At 37.3% G+C, this 18,568-nt stretch overlaps 1 protein-coding gene across 2 annotated transcripts; it reads left to right on the plus strand.

Moving 5' to 3' along the window:
- The first annotated feature begins 708 nt into the window (after positions 1-708).
- On the plus strand, positions 709-17,308 carry LOC116299776 (uncharacterized). Of its 2 annotated transcripts, XM_089029026.1 has the most exons (20): positions 709-1,050; positions 2,861-2,971; positions 3,616-3,726; positions 4,268-4,384; positions 4,616-4,729; positions 5,566-5,676; positions 6,520-6,627; positions 7,167-7,343; positions 7,682-7,777; positions 8,032-8,139; positions 8,805-8,915; positions 9,135-9,245; positions 9,662-9,787; positions 12,543-12,677; positions 13,234-13,356; positions 14,315-14,446; positions 15,225-15,323; positions 15,749-15,847; positions 16,522-16,588; positions 17,021-17,308. In XM_089029026.1, the coding sequence occupies exons 1-20, from the start codon at positions 768-770 to the stop codon at positions 17,064-17,066; spliced, it is 2,385 nt and encodes a 794-aa protein (XP_088885152.1). In that variant the 5' UTR covers positions 709-767; the 3' UTR covers positions 17,067-17,308. The 2 variants fall into 2 exon arrangements, with proteins under 2 accessions (XP_088885152.1, XP_088885153.1); XM_089029027.1 differs by lacking the exon at positions 13,234-13,356.
- The last annotated feature ends 1,260 nt before the right edge of the window (positions 17,309-18,568 follow it).

The following is an 18,568-nucleotide window of genomic DNA, read 5'->3' on the forward strand; positions in this document are numbered from 1 at the left end:
AAGTTTTTTTCAATTCATTTGTCCACCAGATGTAATGTTAACGAATAGATCTTAAGAAGAACATTTCTGAAGGTGCCCTTTTTCTCTTGTTTTGAAATCTTTACGCATGCCAAAGCTGGTAATGATCATGTATAACATTGTGGTGTAAATCATTGCCCCTTTTCAAAATAAAATAAATACAAATACAAATACAAATAAAGTAATCCCGCTCATCTATGGACACTAAGGAGAAATAAAACTCAATCAATGATTTGCAAAAGAAGGAGAAAAAATATGGAAGAAAGTAGAAAAGAAGGCCGACAGAATGCAGGTTTAAGGAAGGAAGGAAGGAAAAAAGAAAGAAAGAAAGGAAGAAAGGAAGGAAGAAAGCAAAGGAGAAAAAAATCACCCAAGAATCATTTTTAAATGAACGAAAAATGATCATAAAATAGTAAATTGTATCAAGAAAATCCGAGAAAACTTATCCTTCAGTAATTTACAAAAAATTGGAATACGTTTTGAAATATCCGAATAATCGTGGTTGGAATATGTTATATATTTTTTCACATATAGAGAATCTATTCTTGACTCCAGTGTAACTTAACTGTTAATAAATCAGTGACCTTTTTGTGCATCAGCTGAACAAGGAAAAGACAACAATGGTGCCACCCTGTTGTTCTTGAACTTTGCCACGCGAAACCATCAATCATTAATAAGGAACGAGCACCATTTACTCTTGCTAGCAATTATGTCTAGTGTTTAGGATATATGTTTGTTTTCTTTAGCAAATGAACAACAAAAGTATGAGGTTTTTACTAGGAACTATATTATGTTTCTTTGTCGCTTTGGTTCAAATCGATATCATTAGCAGCAAGAGTTTGACCGAGAAAAAGTTCAGTCGGTTTTCTCACCATGAAAAGAGGTCGCACAATAATCGACATACCGTCAAAAGGAACGCTCACCATAAGTCTACAAAAAGACAGTTTTTACCGTTTTATGGAGGAATGTATTCGTCTTTTAATCACCAATCTCATCCTCATATTCATCGGATTGTCGTTCACCACCATCCTGGTCAGTGAGTACAGTCTGTCATGGCGCGAGTTTCAGTGTAATGATTCAGCGGGCTATAGCTAATTCTAATAATATCCTCTACATACAATATTACAGCCCACTACAATCACTACAATGTCTTGCCATGGTTTTTAATATGTTTTAAAAACTGAAATTCATATATTTTAAATATTATTCATAATATAGATAAGTTATTTTTCAAAGTCAGTGGAAGTTTAGCTGTTGGGGAAAGTGTGATTGTGGTTGTTCTTCGATTCATTTCAAGCAAATTTATTTTCATTGGTAGACTTGAAACGAAACATATCTAATAGTTTGAACTTTTATATCCTGTTTTACTTAGATAACCGTGCGCAGTCTACCGTTAGTTTCATAACCTTTTTTAGCGTAATTATGAAATGATATACGATGTAAGAAATTATTCAGTTCCATAGTTTGCACACTTAAAATCTAGTTTGTGGTCGTTTGTACGCATGGCTGACTCAAAGATAGAGCGCTGCAATAACCGTTATAGGCAGATCTTAAATTCAGGGCATAACTAATTCACTGATCGAACCCTAAAACAACCTCTGGGCTGATCTAAGTCAGTGCACGTCTAATTCACAGATAGAACCCCAAAATATCCTCTGGGCTGATCAATGTTAGGGCATGACTAACTCACAGATTGAACTCTGAAAAAACAACTAGGCTGATCTAAGTCAGGGCGTGGCTATCTCACAGATCGATCTGAAACAATCTCTGGGCTGAACAAATTAAAGTCAATTTAACTCAAAGATCGAATTGGACTTTCGTATTTTGTGCAGAGGGAGGAAAACCGCAGAAAAAACCCTTGAATCAAAGGAGAGAAGTAACAATCTCGATTCACATGTGATGCTCTCGCCTCCTGTACTCTTAGGGCGCTTTCCATGAAGTCAAACAGATAGGTCCGAGCAGCCAGGTCTAGAACTGCTTCGGGCTACGTTGGTCCAGTTCTAAGAACTAAAGCGTGGCATTCGAGAACAGGCCGCTCGGACCGATCGGTTGGACTTAATGAAAAGCGCTCTAAGAGTATAAGTACAGGAGGCGAGAGCATACTATCTCTTCATATTAACAGCATCTCGAAATTGTCAAGTCACCACTCAAAAACAACTTGTCTTATATCATTATAACCCATTCATTCCTCTTCACAAGAAATTGCCTCTATTTATTCAATCACCCGTCGTGCCTTGACAATAAGTACGAGGAGGTTATTGTTTTTTTAGACAACAACCTTCAAAAAGGTCAACCACTTGCCAAAACTTTGGCTTAAGAGCACAACGCGTAAAAGTATGACCACATTTAATGTAATCGCATACTTTAATGCACGAACTTTCCTACTTTACTTACCGATTTTTTTTGGATTAGGTGGTAAATGCATTAAATGTGGCTGTAAACACAAGTTTTATGAGACAGTCATACAGGTTTTGTGATATTAGCAACACTGGGGCAATTTTTGGTGCCAGAGGAATTGTGATATCATAGCCATTTTGTTTAAATTAGACCCTTTAAAGACATAATGTTTTACACTCATTTGCAAAATCAATGTCGGGTTCAAGACATAGAATATAGAAGCTGAAGAATGGTAACGAAAGATACTCTCGAAAATGACAACAAAAAAAAAAAAAAACAAAAAAAAAAAACAAAAAAAAATTAATTAAAAAAAAAAAAAAATCAATCCTCGTAGAAGCTCGGACTATGCACTATTTCGGTCTCAGCTACTATATGTTCTATGTTTATGAACCCGACAAAGATTTTGCAATTCAGTGTAAAATTGTGTTTATTTTATGGTTTTCAGAGCATTCGTTCTGTCAGCCTGAACCGTGCCAGAATGGTGGAACATGTACCGTAGTATCACATGGACATGAATGTACCTGCTCACCAGGGTTCATGGGAACTCATTGTGAATGTATGTATATTACATAAATTTCAATCAGCTCAGAACCTTTTTCTCATTTGAAACTATTTGTTATTTCCTTGAGAAAGATTCCTTCATTCTAGTAATGCTCGAGAAAATACTACTGTATTTACGGTCTATTGGTCATTTCGAGGTTGGTTTATTGTTGATCTGAAATATTTCCAAGATGTTGTCTATTTGGTCCCTTTAAAAAGCCCACAATGCACTGCAATGCCAACTCGACCCAGTCTTTTCCTAACCTAGGAATGGCTAATATATTTGTTTTAGTATAATAAACTTTATTTGACACAGAAATCCTTCAGTAATGACTGATTTACAAAGATGCTGTGACAAAAGTATGACAAAAATTTACAACCAAAGAAAAAACATCTTCTTATTTGATGTGACAAAAAATAGAAAATAATGAGAATTAAGAAATCAAAAATATGTGGATGCAATGTTGTTTTACAACCAAAAATATGTTTTGCTACGGACAACCAACATGGTGGCCATGATCTGCCATGCATCCTAAAAATAGCGCATCTAAAATCGGGCAATAGTGATTTTACTTCAGATACAGTGCATGTATCTGCAATTTTGAATAAGACATCAGAGAAACGAACTAATTTCAAGCTATTACCATTTCGTTCCATAAGTAAGAAGCCAGTGTGAGCCAAACCCGTGCAAGAATGGAGCCACTTGTTATGATGTAGGTCAAGGCTACGAGTGCACATGCGCGAAAGGATTTAAAGGAGACAACTGTGAAGGTAAAAAAGATAAATCTCCCAAAACGTATCCCAAATTTGGTGTCAATGTTTAATAGTACCAAGAAAAATTTTAAGGAGAAAAAAAAGTCTATTAATAAACGCATTCTCCTTATTAAAGAAAAGAAGAAAAAAAAATCAAGATTGACGTAACATTTTTATGGCTTCGACTTACAGCTAGGTATTGGTTGCAAAGGTTACGTTATTACAATGAAAACTATTATTTATCGTGAAAAAATAGACCCCTCGGAATGAAGCTCAATTTGGAGGGCAAATTAATAGGGTTTCCAATTCTCTGGAGGTCAAAATTCGCTTGCACTGTCCTACAAATTGAGCTCCTTTGACGCCACATGCAAAAAAACTGATAATAATTATTCTTTTGACGATCCGGACCGCGACGTTTCGACTGCAGACTGCTAGTTTTCATCAGGCGATGGTATTGACTTGATGATGTGTCAGTTATATACGTAATTCTATACGTATGTAAATGGAAAAAACCCCTTCGAATTGAATACGAACTAAATCATATAATATTGCTTTGCAGATATCAACAAGTGCCATCCTAACCCTTGTCGTAATGGCGGAATGTGCACTGGAACAAACAATGCAAAGGGGTATGAATGTACATGTAGAGAAGGCTTCAAGGGGTCAGACTGTGAAGGTTAGTAATCAGAATAGAACAAGACATTTCCACAGTATAAAGATTCCAAGGCTCAAAGTTTTAAATTTCCAAACGTAGTATCTTATTGACCTTATTACATCCATATATAAACATTAAGGGAGGTATTTATAGTGGTAGAGTGAAGGAATATGACACAATAATATGATTTTGACGGATTTTATCGTTGTTTCTTATATTCAATGTACACTGCTTTGTATTTTTTCTTTCCAGAAATAAACTTATGCGTTCCAAGTCCGTGCAAAAATGGCGGTACGTGTACAGAGAGGGGTGGTGGTAGATATGAATGTACCTGTCCTATTGGGTTCAAAGGTGTCACTTGTGAAGGTAAAATAAACTATATTGCATTTGTTGCTATTGGTAACCGTCAGCCATTACCATTGCTCCCGGCCATCATGAACATGTACACAGTTCCCTGCGCCATCTTGAAAGGTAGCCGTGCCTTTGAATCGAAGCGAGATGAACGGTGAGCTTGCAATGATAGAGACCTTTTTTTAACACCTTGGACAATTATTCACAAGCCGTATCACTGCAAGCTCACCGTTCGTCTCGCTTCGATGCAAAGGCACGGCTACCTTTCAAGATGGCGCAGGCAACTGTGAAGGAGACTATTGGTCTTGCAGTACTAATGGAAGACTGGACAGTGATTTGTGGCATACTGTTTGAATAGGACATTTGCATGTGTTGGCGTCATTGACAATACAATAATACAATACATCTTTATTCGCATTTCCTTTTACGTTAAATTACATTAAATTCTATATTTAGATCATTGAAAAGAAAATACTTATTTAGTAAAATAAATAAAGCTAAATATAGGTTGTAATGAGAGGAAATGCCTAGAGCCTAAATAAAAAATATATTTTGACCTCTACTACCAGACTCCCTTGCACTCTTTCTTTTGTTCAGTTAATTAGCACCAATTGTCTTGCTATTCTCATGAGGGAATACAAATTTAAATAGGAAAGATAATTCGCGAAACATGGTAGTGGGAGCCAAATGACGCCATCATGGAAACGTCCTATTGAGAATGAGTTAATTTTCTGATACCACTATTATTGCACTGGATTCTATAGTAGAAGAAACTCATGACTTTACAAGCTTAAATGTTAACTTTTTGCCATTAAGAAAAGCATTTATCAGGTATTATTGAATCATTTTAGAGCGAAGCATCTGTTTTTCGAACCCTTGCCTTCATGGTGGCTCTTGCGTCGATGAAATGTATGGTTATCGATGCTCATGCAGACTTGGTTACAATGGCATCAACTGTCAAAGTAAGCCCTTACTCGTATTATATTCTATATATTTAGGGTATTGAAATCAATTCTCTACTCGAGTTTATTTGTCAAAAGATACCTAATTATGATTGGAGGGTGATCAGTACGAGGCGGAGACCCTTAGGGAGCTGTGCATACTTAGTGGACGTCACTAACCTATGAGGGCATTAGTAAACTAATCACTTTTAATAGGTTGCAACAAACAGTCACGTGCTGATATATGACTTTGATAACGAATCAATTTAGCTCAAGGTCCCTTGGGGTAGACTTTACTGGATGGCAAACAAGCTTTAAAATGCTTCGTATCTTGACATCGAAAGTACTTTATAAGGAAAAAAGTATTTTTGAAAAAGTTTTGGATACGACATTATTAATCCAGCAAAAAAATATTTAAATAAAGGAAGCCCAATTTTTTTTTGCCAAACCGTAACAATCACGTGTCAATCTATTGCAAAAGGCCTATTGGATGGCAAATTGTGTGGGTGTGTTTTGTCCAGCTGATCTGAAATAGTGACGTAGAAATGACATCACTGCAAAGCTGAGGTGTCATGAAGCCTGCAAAAACTGACCAGCGAAAAATGAAATATGCTCGCAGAAATTATGACTTATTTATCATTTCGCCACTGTGATCATTTTACTAGCCATCGTCTTCCACGTGACTTTCTTATATCATAAGGTTTTTCTCTCCCACGGTATTATCCGCTTTGCCTCCCATGTCTGCGTGGGTTCAAAGTTTAGACTAATACCCATATTCTCATGTATCTACTCAAAAATTGGTGTAAAAACTATTGATTTGCATTTGTCCACCCTATGGCCACATTTAATATGCATTTTACACAGATCATGTATGCAGCCCCAATCCTTGTGAAAATGGCGGGAACTGTCTAGAAGAAGAAGGACATGCGCACTGTGTTTGTCAGACTGGATACCACGGTGCTCACTGTGAAAGTAAGTATCACCATAACCAACTAAAATAAGGTTGTCTCTGACTAAAAATGTCTTAAATTATTGGACGTTTGGGTATCGGAATTAAAACCTTCATCAGCATCAAGAATTGAAATAATACTTCCTTTTCTGGAACATGTTGCATTGTGGTCTAGCTTGGGTACAGACATCTTTTGTTTATCATGCCTTATATGACAGAACTCTAACTCTAATTTAGAGTTGCTGTCTTAGGAGGCAGCATGGTCGAGTGGTCATAGCGTCGGACTCGCACCGGTGGTGCCGGGTTGGAGTCCCGCTGTGGCCACTAGCTGAGACTGTATTTGTCCTGATTCCTGATTAGTTCAGATTCAGATCTCGACCATGCTTGTAAATAGCCAACTGGTTTGCCTCCTTGCCAGTTGGGATTTTCTAACAGTATTATGTTTATATTTATCTATTTCAGTTTCTAATTTGTCTCCCCAATTTGCTCTGAAAGCTAAATACATTAAGACGTAAATAAAGTGGATTTATTTTTTTATTTTATTCTATTTTTTCCCCTTCAGTGGTCAGCGCATGCGTATCACATCCCTGTCTCCATGGTGGCACGTGCATCGATACGTCATTTATCGGTCATAGACCCACGGATTCATCTCTTATGTATGGTTCTGTTGCTGTCAGACCTAATTCCCAGTCTTTCATTTGTAAATGCCAGTCTCCATACGCTGGGCCTATGTGTGAAGGTATTATACAAACGTTATATAATTTAATGGTTATCCGTTATAACGATGTTTGCAATCATTCCCGACCTAGCCTCAGCCTCCTCCAAACCCCCTCCCGGCCCAACCGTTCATATGTAATATGCTATGTTGGCCAAAACATTTTTTGTCCATACGTACCCCAAACTTCAAGCGCTTCAAATCTGGCAGTTTATCCAAAAATAAACAAATGTTTTTTATTCCATAGCAATACTTGAGATTGAGAAACGGTCGCAGTGACCTTTTTTAAAAAGAAAGAAATAATATTTTTGTAAATAAATTGTGCTTTATTTTCTAATGTCTCAATTATGCTTGTTTTGTAGATGATCGTTGTAAATACTGCAGTCCTCACGCAGATTGCATCCTGGGACACTGTGTATGTAAAGAATCCTATCATGGAGATGGCAAAACATGCAATAGTGAGTTGGAAAATACTCGTCAAAAGTGTTTGCTTGAATAGAGGTTTTGCACCATCACATGACGGCAGCCATGTTAGATGGCAGGAACAATACAATCGTTTTACATAAGAAAGAATTCAATTCCCGAGAGCAAAGGGATTTTATTGTTCTGACATCTAACCACAAGCAGCTCAAGCTGTATTATTGGCGTAGGCACGTGATGGTGCAAAATCTCAATTGGCAAGTTTGATTACATACTTAGTTTATATCACCAGAAAATGTGTGCCATCCTAATCCATGCAAGAACGGTGCATCATGTATTCCTGCTGATAGCTCATTTGACTGTGAATGTGTGAAGGGATGGACAGGACCGTTGTGTGAAGGTATGAAGAAAGTTACGGCATTGCATAATGATTACTATAATTGGCATCTGTGCTACGGTTTGTTATTCTACGCCTTTTGATCTCAGAAGCAGCTCAATTTGGGTTCCACCAAATACATTATTTAGCGTTTTCTCACTGAAGCCATACACCCAGGCGTCTGAAAGATGTAGAGGTTTCAGGAGCATGAAAACTTTGTAAAGTGCGACGCATATTCTTCATAATTTATTAACGTAAATGGTTTCCCAGATATCTCGAGATCGTATTTTCGAATGCTCCAGTGTTGATAACACTTAGCACTTTCCTTGATCTGCAAAATTATTTTGGATTAATATTGACTTCAGTATGTCATTGTCATAAAACGCTCTCCTCTCACCTCTGAGGTCCGGGGTTTGAATCCCAGTCACCCCATGTGAGCTGAGTTGGTTGGTTCTCTTTCTGAGTCCAAGGACTCTTCCGGTCCTTCGGTTTTTCCTCCCACCCAAACCTAACCAAATCAATTTTTTTAGACAGAACTGTGCTCCAGGGTCATACATGACTGTATATCGGCTACCAGAGGCGCCCTCACATTGATTACAGTTCGACCCCCTTGAGCTGCGCCACCGCCGTACTTGTGGTGGTGATTAGCGATGACAAGTTTTCTTTTCTTCCTGCGTATTTTTTTCTAGTTAAACAGTATTGCGTCCCTAATCCATGCCAAAATGGTGGCCAATGTGTAGCACTGGAAAGCAGTTACAAATGCATTTGTCTCAGCAACTTTGAAGGCAATAATTGTGAAAGTAAGTACTGGGGATACGAATGTTTTAATAGGAGATAAAGCACTTTCACCTTCACAGCTTGGGTATAATGTTTTCCTATTTCAGACAACTTTTCATTTCCTTTAATATCATTTCTTTGTTTAATGCTTACGCGTGAGAAGACATGCAAATGAATCTGAATATGACTCAGAGAGAATGACAGGTGGTCTGTGTCACATAACATGTGCATTTATTTCTCAGAGGGCAATCCATGTTACCCTAACCCATGCAAGAATGGAGGGACCTGCCTGGAGATGAATGGTGCTGCAAACTGTGAATGTGAAGCTCAGTTCGAGGGAAACATGTGTGAAAGTAAGTTGAGTTCTTGACTATCTTTAATGAAGATGATATTGTTAGGCTAGTCTTTACATGGGACTCTGGTCCTGTTGACCATGCCCTCAATTAGATATTAACATCTGGTTGTAAAGTTTTTAAATAAAAGAATAAATAAAATATCTTCTTTGTGATACAGGGTCAATTTGTATGGCACCATCAGGAAATGATCGCTTGATAAATTTATTTTATCCCAGACGCGATATAACTCGATTTTATTATATTAAGTGGCATCAAACTTAAGAATCCCCGCCAGTCAAGGCCAATCATTCTTTCCCAATTTCCCTTCTGTGTAGGGCGGGGGTAGAAAGAAGGAGTGATAAGAACCAGGCCTCTCTGTATTGGTTTAGCCATGGATAAATAGGTGACTCACGACAATGTTGTTTCTGTCTTAGTTGACAAATGCGCCAGATGCGACTCCCATGCGTCATGTGTTAATGGCAAATGTGTGTGTAACGAGGGATATGAAGGTGATGGGGAGACGTGTACAGCTAAAACTGGTCCAGGAGGATCCCCGGGAGGTAAGATCTCTGAAATCAGAAACTCAAATCATGCGGCGTCAATGCTTGAATGCCTTTTATTCTACCATGTAGCTACATACTCATTGCAGCGCTTTTCAAACAGTTGCAGTTGCAGTTGCGCCACAAACGACACCAACTCAAAACAATAATCCAGGTTTACCTGCAAGACCAGGGCCTCCTGTTGCAGCTCCGCCATTAAACGTAGGCTCGCCTGGGAGTACGCCGGTAGTTGGTGGTGCTCCAGGAGGCTCGCCAGGTGGTGCCCCTAAGGGCAGCCCTGGAGGTGCCCCGGCAAGTTCCCCTGGTGTTGCCCCAGGAGGATCGTCGGGTGGTTCTCCTGGTGCTCCAGGAGGATCCCCCGGTGGTGCCCCTGAGGGCAGCCCTGGAGGTGCCCCGGCAAGTTCCCCTGTTGTTGCCCCAGGGGGATCGTCGGGTGGTGCTCCTGGTGCTCCAGGAGGCTCGCCAGGTGGTGCCCCGGCAAGTTCCCCTGTTGTTGCCCCAGGGGGATCGTCGGGTGGTGCTCCTGGTGCTCCAGGAGGCTCGCCAGGTGGTGCCCCTGAGGGCAGCCCTGGAGGTGCCCCGGCAAGTTCCCCTGTTGTTGCCCCAGGGGGATCGTCGGGTGGTGCTCCTGGTGCTCCAGGAGGCTCGCCAGGTGGTGCCCCGGCAAGTTCCCCTGGTGTTGCCCCAGGGGGATCGTCGGGTGGTGCTCCTGGTGCTCCAGGAGGATCCCCTGGTGGTGCCCCGGGTAAGTCTCCTAGTGGTTCCCTTGCTGATTCCCCCGGTAAATCTCCAGCTTCCACCGAAGAAAAAAACCAAGAATCATCGTGGTGGTGGCCTTTTTAACTGGAAAGACACAGAAAACTCATCATGTTGACTGGGAAGCACCTCAATCAAGACAAAATAACTAAACTTGACAGACGATGACAACGTTAACCTTACACGATAGCCACGCATGCTTATATTCTATTTTATCTTCTTTTTTTCTTTATATCTTATGGCTCTTGTGTACACTTTAATGTTTTATGTCAAACTTTATTTATGGAAACAGCTATTACCAAAAAGCTAATCCTTCTTAAAAAAAATATATGGCTTTATGTTGCTTTATGTTGAGACATGCGATAAGTAGGCAATAAATATGCATAGATAATAATGTTCGCATGATAAATTAAGATGGTATGTAAACGAACTAATGCTAAGCGATTATTTTCATATGCTAAGATAATGTTAGGTATATTTGTATCATTAGAATCCACCAACATGATAAACCGACATTGATCGTGCATCATTATTTTTGCTTATTTATGATGATTGGACTAATGATACAGCATATTGTATAGATGCATTCAGTGCATATTATTAGTACATGGTTTGCTTTGGATTCTGGTGGTATGTTACACATATACTAGCATGTTGAAGGTAGCCTATGCAAATGATATGAATTGAGCTAACGATCAATATTTTATATTAAAAAGCAATCCATAAATAAATGCATGGATGAAGCACATAAGAGAATGAATAATGAAATGAAAATTGATAAAGTTTAGAATATAAAAAAATAAAATAGAATAAACACTGGTAAAATAGGTTAAGAATATGAGACATGCAGTAATAAAGATTGAGCTAACGATCAATATTTTATATTATAAAGTAATTCTTAAATTGAAATTATATATTGTAACAATAAATTAATGTATGGATGCAAGACAGGAAGCAAATAAAAGGATGAATGATGAAATGAAAATTGATTAAGTTTAAAATAAAAAAATTAAATAAACACTGGTAAGTTAAGAATATGAGACATACTGTAATAGCAACGGGCTGTTTTTACTTTGCACGTGATGATTCTCCTTCTAGACCTTATAGCTTCACTACGGGTATAAATAATGTAAGACGAAACGCAAGGGTGCTCTTCGCGATGCTAAAGCCACAGGATAACTGCTGCTCATGTCTTTTAACTAAGTCAAGCAGAAGCCTGTTTAAATAATAAACGAATGCATAAAAAAGGAATTACTTATTTATCTAATCTAGACCACTTTATTTCTTCCTTTTCCAGACGTTATTTTATCTTCATTCTTCTAAAAACTCTTTTTCATGATATCATTCTCAAATCCGAGCTCAATACAAATATTAGACTATTTACATATACATTCATTTATTTATTTTACGAAATTTTGAGGATCTTTCTATATACTATATTAAAATATTTTAAATATTCATTTATTATTTTTTGTTATTTTGTTTTATCTTATCTTTTGTTTTGCCTGTCAAGAGAAAATGTTCATATTCTCTTGGTAATATATGTTATTATTCTTTCGTTTGTTCGTTTGTTTCGTGTATATATCGTTCGTTCTTTCGTTTTACTCGTAAATTCTTATCTCTTTATCAAGATGTCCTCTGATCAAGATACTTGAAAAATACTCATGATCAAGGGAATTGACATGTAACCAAACTGTAGCTTGGAAAAAAAACCTCTTTACCTTCGTTGTTTGTTATCCCATTTCAGACCATGTGATGTCACTCTTGGGAGTTGATTCTTTCATATGTAAATATTTTAAATGTTCGTCATGAAAGTGCAATTCTCAGGAGAATGTCACGTGGTCTGAAATGGGCAATTTGCATACGGTAGGTATAGAGGTCCATTAAACAGTAATTACATTATATATCGAAGCATTTTCGACCCTTAATTAAGGTAAGTTCCAAATAGATTACAATTTAAACCCAAAGTACTAACGTTGATTCTATATATGTTTGTTAGTTGTTGGTCGTACCAGCGCATGCGCGTCCAATCCCTGTCAGAACGGAGGAGTTTGTCTCGATACAGACAATGGTTTTACTTGTATGTGCAAAGAAGGTTTCAAAGGTACCCTCTGTGAGCTGGGAACCGGAACAGGTATGATGAACCAATGCCTAAAATAACTAGTTAACAATTTGAACCGCAGCCCGACGGAGTTAATCGGCCCAATGGACTTTTGACTCATAGTCCTTGAGGCGAGAGGTCTAACTGCTTTAGTATAAACCTACTAATTGGTCAAATAAATGGACGCAAAAATTGTTAAAAAAATCAAAAAAAAAAAATCATTGTTTTGGTTTTTGTCAAAACCATCACTTTTTGCTGTTAGTGTGCTATCGATAAGAAACCATACAAAACCATAGTATGCTAAACCATTAGCTATTATGCTATTATTTATTATTGATATATAAATATATAATCAATTAATATTATTGTCCATATGAATACTGGTTCCCCGTTTGTATCAGCTTTACTCACACACATTACCAATACATTTAGTATTCTATGCATACTCTCAACTCACATGGTGATCGTGTTTTAGTTAAGGCAAGGTGTCATGGGAAGCAAGGGGTATACGCAGTCGTGGGTTAGGGATGGATGTTTCATATGAAAGTTATTCCAATGATTTTGCTTGTCGTTTTGTTTGGATGTCTAGGTGCTTCAGATCCATGTACCCCAAATCCATGCAAAAATAATGGCAATTGTCAAAACGTGGACGGTAAAGCGAAGTGCTTGTGTGCTGAAGGCTTTCAAGGAGAATTATGTGAATTGCCTATAGGTAAAATAAGCTGGTTAAAGCTTGGATTTTGATAAGCAATAGATAAATAAGAGCAACAACTGCATATATGAGCAAATCTACAATACATTGTCAAATGCAAAAAGCAAGTGAAATGGTGATTGGTAATGATGATAATGATAAAGAAACGAATGATGGTAAATGCAATAACATTTAATGTAGCACTCAATTGAGTCATGAGGTGACGATAAAAAAAAACAATGGTGATAACCATGGGGATGATGATGATAAAAATACATAATAATAAAAGTGATGATAGTGATGGTGATGACGATGATAGTGATTGTGATGATGATTATATTGTGATGATATTAATAGTGATAATGATAGTAATGATGATTTTGATGATGATAATGTTAATGATAATTATGATGGTGGCGATGCTACTGCTGCTGCTGATAATTATGATGATGATATTATGTTGAAAATAATAATTAATTAATGTACGAAAATTGCTAATTCAAGCTGACTATGAAAAGAGTTCAATAGACATCTAAAGCGTGTTATTCAAATTCATTTTACATTGCTATGAGTTTACATTGCTATGATATGACTTCGACTTGTTTATTAGTGAATTGTGACGCCCTTCCGACGCCTAGAAAAAACCTGAGTCGAATTGGTATTGCAATGGATTGTGGAATTGTTTTGAAGACATACTTCTAACATTACATCTATTTCGTCCCCTAAGACAATCCCACAATACACTGCAATGCCAAATCGACCCAGTGTTTTCCCCAAACCTAGTCTCGGAATGACTAATGCACCTGAAGATGTTTGCTCAACAGAGGAACAGGACAACACAATATGTAAACTAACCAACTAAACTGAGGCCAAAAGGTAGCAAAGATATTTATGTGTTTGGAGAAGCATCTCCCCGGCTACCATTATGTTTGTGTTCCTGTCAATGTCCAGGAAATAAGGTATACTCTTTATTTTCCAGGTACCGGAGGTCCCGATGGCGGCAAGTCAAAGTGCCATCCTAATCCTTGCCTTAACGGCGGAGCGTGTCATGAAAATGGTGGAGGTTACGACTGCGTTTGCCTGCCCCAATACAGTGGACCGAACTGTGAAAGTAAGCACGTGATTTTTGTGTACTATTAATAGACCCCTTGCATGTGACGTCAAAGCAGCTCAATTTGGAAAACAAAACAAAACAAAACAATGTATCAAGAGAATTTGATATCTATTCTCTACTTTCACATCCCCATAATGCCTTGCGTTTTTGGGGGGTAACCAATCAAAAAACTGTCCCAAATTGAAAGGTTTCTTAATTGAATTTATACTATACCTGCTTTTATATGTACAATACTGATTATCAGTTTATTCCAAGTTATTTTTGCGTGTACAGATCATGAAGGGTTTTGGTCTTACAGAAAATGTATTGACTTACGAAAATATGTTTAAAATTTACCTTAAACGTCTTCAAGCTTCTATCTTTTTCTGTTTTTTACTTCTTCATTTTATTTTTGGATACCAAACAAGGTATTTTCAACATTGTCTGATCAGCCTTCAGCAAAATAAGTTGGTTTTTACCTTCTGGTTACCCCCCAAAGACGCAAAGGATTATGGGGATGTGAAAGTCGAGAATTGCGATGTTCTCCAGATTGAGCTGCATTCCGACGTGCTGCAAGGGATCTATAGTCCTCACGTGTCATCTCTTGTCCATATTCATGTGTCTTTTAACGCGCAACCGTTAAACAAAGAAACGATACTCTAGGGAATGACACGTGGTCTGAAATCGGAACTTGGACATTACCCTAAAGCTTAACAAATATTTTATGGGTTTCCAAATTACTCAGAAATAAATGATCTTACATGGCCCCTCCTAATATTCGACACTTTTTTTTCAGTCGACGAGTGCGAAAAATGTGACGTGAATGCAATCTGTGTCCGTGGCAACTGTAGATGTAGAACAGGATACATTGGAAATGGATACGAGTGCGAAAAAGGTGGGATCGATTTTTTTTCTGCATGGAAATATATGTTTTGAAACAAGGTGATTGCGTTCGTTCTCAATAATACGCGCATGGTGTTAATCTGGTAGACGTTATGTAAAATGTTTCTAATCAATTGTGCAATGACTAAAAGACAGTGCATAACTTGTCCCGACGACTTATTTGCGTGTTATTGAGAAAGAGTGGAATCAGAATAAAACGAACTATAAAGAATAGGATATGAAAAGTAAAGTAAACAAAGGAAAGGGAAGAGAATAGAATAGAAGAAAAGAGAAGAGAAGAGAAGAGAAGAGAAGAGAAGAGAAGAGAAGAGAAGAGAAGAGAAGAGAAGAGAAGAGAAGAGAAGAGACAAGATTTGTAATTGAAATATAGCTCAGCAAACCAATTTTGTCGTTATCGTTTTTTTTTTTCTTCTCCAGAGGAGGCGGAGTGTGACGGGTGTAGTCCTCATGCACACTGTCTTAAAGGTATCTGTGTATGCGTAGACCACTACATAGGCAACGGATATCACTGTCAACGTAAGTGAATGACTATAGTAACTGAATACGGTATGGATCATGAACAAGCTAGTCAGTCTATTGTAAACTAAGGAATGGGGAAACGGGCGTGACATGTAGATAGTTAAGAAAAACTAGTGTTATTTATTTTATGGAAAGAACAGCGAAGGCAGAATTTAGTGTAGGTTAATTAGGGGAGACATTGGTAGCAATATTCAAATTGCTCATTTCAGATCACATGACATTCCCTCGAGAATTGTTCTTTTCTTTCTTGTCAAACATGTTAAAATATTTACTCATGAAAGAATCGACTCCCAAACTAACAATGAATAAGCTAAAAAGGTCTATTCAATTCGGATTTATCATCCGTTGCCTTCTAACAGGGGCGGCGGAAGCTAAAAATCTTTGGGGGGGCACTGCAAACATCTTGGGAAGGGGGGGGGGGCACTGAAGATTATATTTAACGCTATGTGATAATGACAATGTTTTGTTTGATTGCAGACACATGCGCCGTAAAACAATGACTAAGAACCAATTTTTTTTTGGGAGGGGGAGGCCCCCCAAAAATTGGTGGAGGGGCACGTACCCCCACCCCCCCCCCACCCCCGGCCCCCCCGGTTCCGTCGCCCCTGTCTTCAAATGACTGTTTCGAATTCATATCTTCCCAATATTGAACTGCCATTTTTTGCTTTTAGCAACAAGTTGTACTAACTGTCCAACTAGCTGTGTCAATGGAGCATGCGTACCACAGGCAGGAAAAAGGTAATGCATATTAATGAATATTAATGAATATTAATGAATGATTGGGATAGAATTTGAGCAATGCATAGCTTCTTAGGATCGGTGCAAATGTTTCAAGCAATTACGAATAATATACTTCTTTGCCTTGGGCGTAATGTTTACCAAATGGTTTCCAAGTTTTCCACGATTGCGGCAAATGCATTTGCGTACACAATGTTGCACAAGTATAGGGTAGATTCATACACAGCTAGTTTCATTTTGTAAAGACGACTTCCAACATTGTTTGCGCAAAGTAAGGCACGATCATCTTAGCCAATGAAATTTTATTATTTTTTGTGTACCGCTTACAAGAATTGGGCCGATACAATGTCGGAAGGTATTTAGGAATTCAAATGACATCGATACATATTCAAATATAGTTGTAATATAATCCTTTTCTATTTAACGTTTCAGGTCAAAGATACAACACAAAACAAAACAAAAAACATTGAAACCATGATCTTCAAACACGAAAAAAAGCTCCACTAGACATGTGCAGTGGAACATGTTTATGTTCTTTCGGCATGCAAAATTAACTATAGAAAAGAGAGCTGTTGAGAAGGCTTTTTCCTTGTAAAATAAGGATTTAGTAATCCATATAATAAGACATGATTATGTTTACAGAAGGGAATAAATATAAAGAATAGGATTACTTATAAAGATATTTGTAAATCAACGCTCTAAATAAACTTTGTTGTTTAATTTGTAGTAATAAATTCACTTAATATAATATCTAAAACCATATTCAAAATGATAGACTATCAAACATAGGTTTTCATCGATTATACATTACTTAAAGTTATACTCAAAAACTCCGGAATGAAATATTTTTTAACATCTTTTAAAAAGATATGCATTATATTCACGAAGAAACAAAAAACATCACTTTGCCCAAAAGGAATGAACTATAGCCCATGGTTTTAATCGTTTTCGGTTGTCTTTCACACCTTTTTCAAAATTAGACATTATTCAAAAAGTTCCAAAATGGGTCATTTTTGGCAAAAAGGCATGGACTATAGCCCATGGTTTTGATGGATTTTAGGTGTTTTTCACACCTTTTTGAAAATATTGAAAAAATCATAAAACTTGAAAAATGGGTGTTTTTGGCCAAAAAGCATGGACTATAGCACATGGTTTTGATGGATTTTAGGTGTTTTTCACACCTTTCTGAAAATAATGAAAAAATCATGAAACTTGAAAAATCGGTCTTTTTGGCCAAAAGCATGGACTATAGCCCATGGTTTTGATGGATTTTGTGTGTTTTTCACACCTTTTTGAAAAATAATGAAAAAATCATGAAACTTGAAAAATGGTCCTTTTTGGCCAAAAAGCATGGACTATAGCCCATGGTTTTGATGGATTTTAGGTATTTTTCACACCTTTTTGAAAAGAATTAAATATTTATGAAACTTGAAAAATGGGTGTTTTTTGCCAAAAAGCATGGACTATAGCCCATGGTTTTGATGGATTTTGGGTGTTTTTCACACCTTTTTGAAAATAATCAAATATTCATGAAACTTGAAAAATGGGTGTTTTTGGCCAAAAAGCATGGACTATAGCCCATGGTTTTGATGGATTTTAGGTGTTTTTCACACCTTTTTGAAAATAATGAAAAAATCATGAAACTTCAAAAATGTGTCTTTTTGGCCAAAAAGCATGGACTATAGCCCATGGTTTTGATGGATTTTGGGTGTTTTTCACACCTTTTTGAAAAGTATGAAAAAATCATGAAACTTGAAAAATAGGGTGTTTTTGGCCAAAAAGCATGGACTATAGCCCATGGTTTTGATGGATTTTGGGTGTTTTTCACACCTTTTTGAAAATAATAAAAAAATCATGAAACTTGAAAAATGGGTGTTTTTGGCCAAAAAGCATGGACTATAGCCCATGGTTTTGATGGATTTTGGGTGTTTTTCACACCTTTTTGACAAGAATGAAAACTTAACGAAACTTGAAAAATGG

Source organism: Actinia tenebrosa, unplaced genomic scaffold (assembly GCF_029948245.1).
Source record: "Actinia tenebrosa isolate PJP-AT-01 unplaced genomic scaffold, QUT_ActTen_1.0 PGA_scaffold13__45_contigs__length_12533684, whole genome shotgun sequence".
Classification (NCBI taxonomy): Eukaryota; Metazoa; Cnidaria; class Anthozoa; order Actiniaria; family Actiniidae; genus Actinia; species Actinia tenebrosa.

Excerpts from the sequence above, each read along its gene's own strand:
- LOC116299776 (XM_089029026.1), top strand. The coding sequence starts at position 768 with ATGAACAACAAAAGTATGAGGTTTTTACTAGGAACTATATTATGTTTC. Across the intron at positions 6,628-7,166 it reads CCACGGTGCTCACTGTGAAA|TGGTCAGCGCATGCGTATCA; the intron begins GTAAGTATCACC and ends TTTCCCCTTCAG. Across the intron at positions 16,589-17,020 it reads GTACCACAGGCAGGAAAAAG|GTCAAAGATACAACACAAAA; the intron begins GTAATGCATATT and ends TTAACGTTTCAG.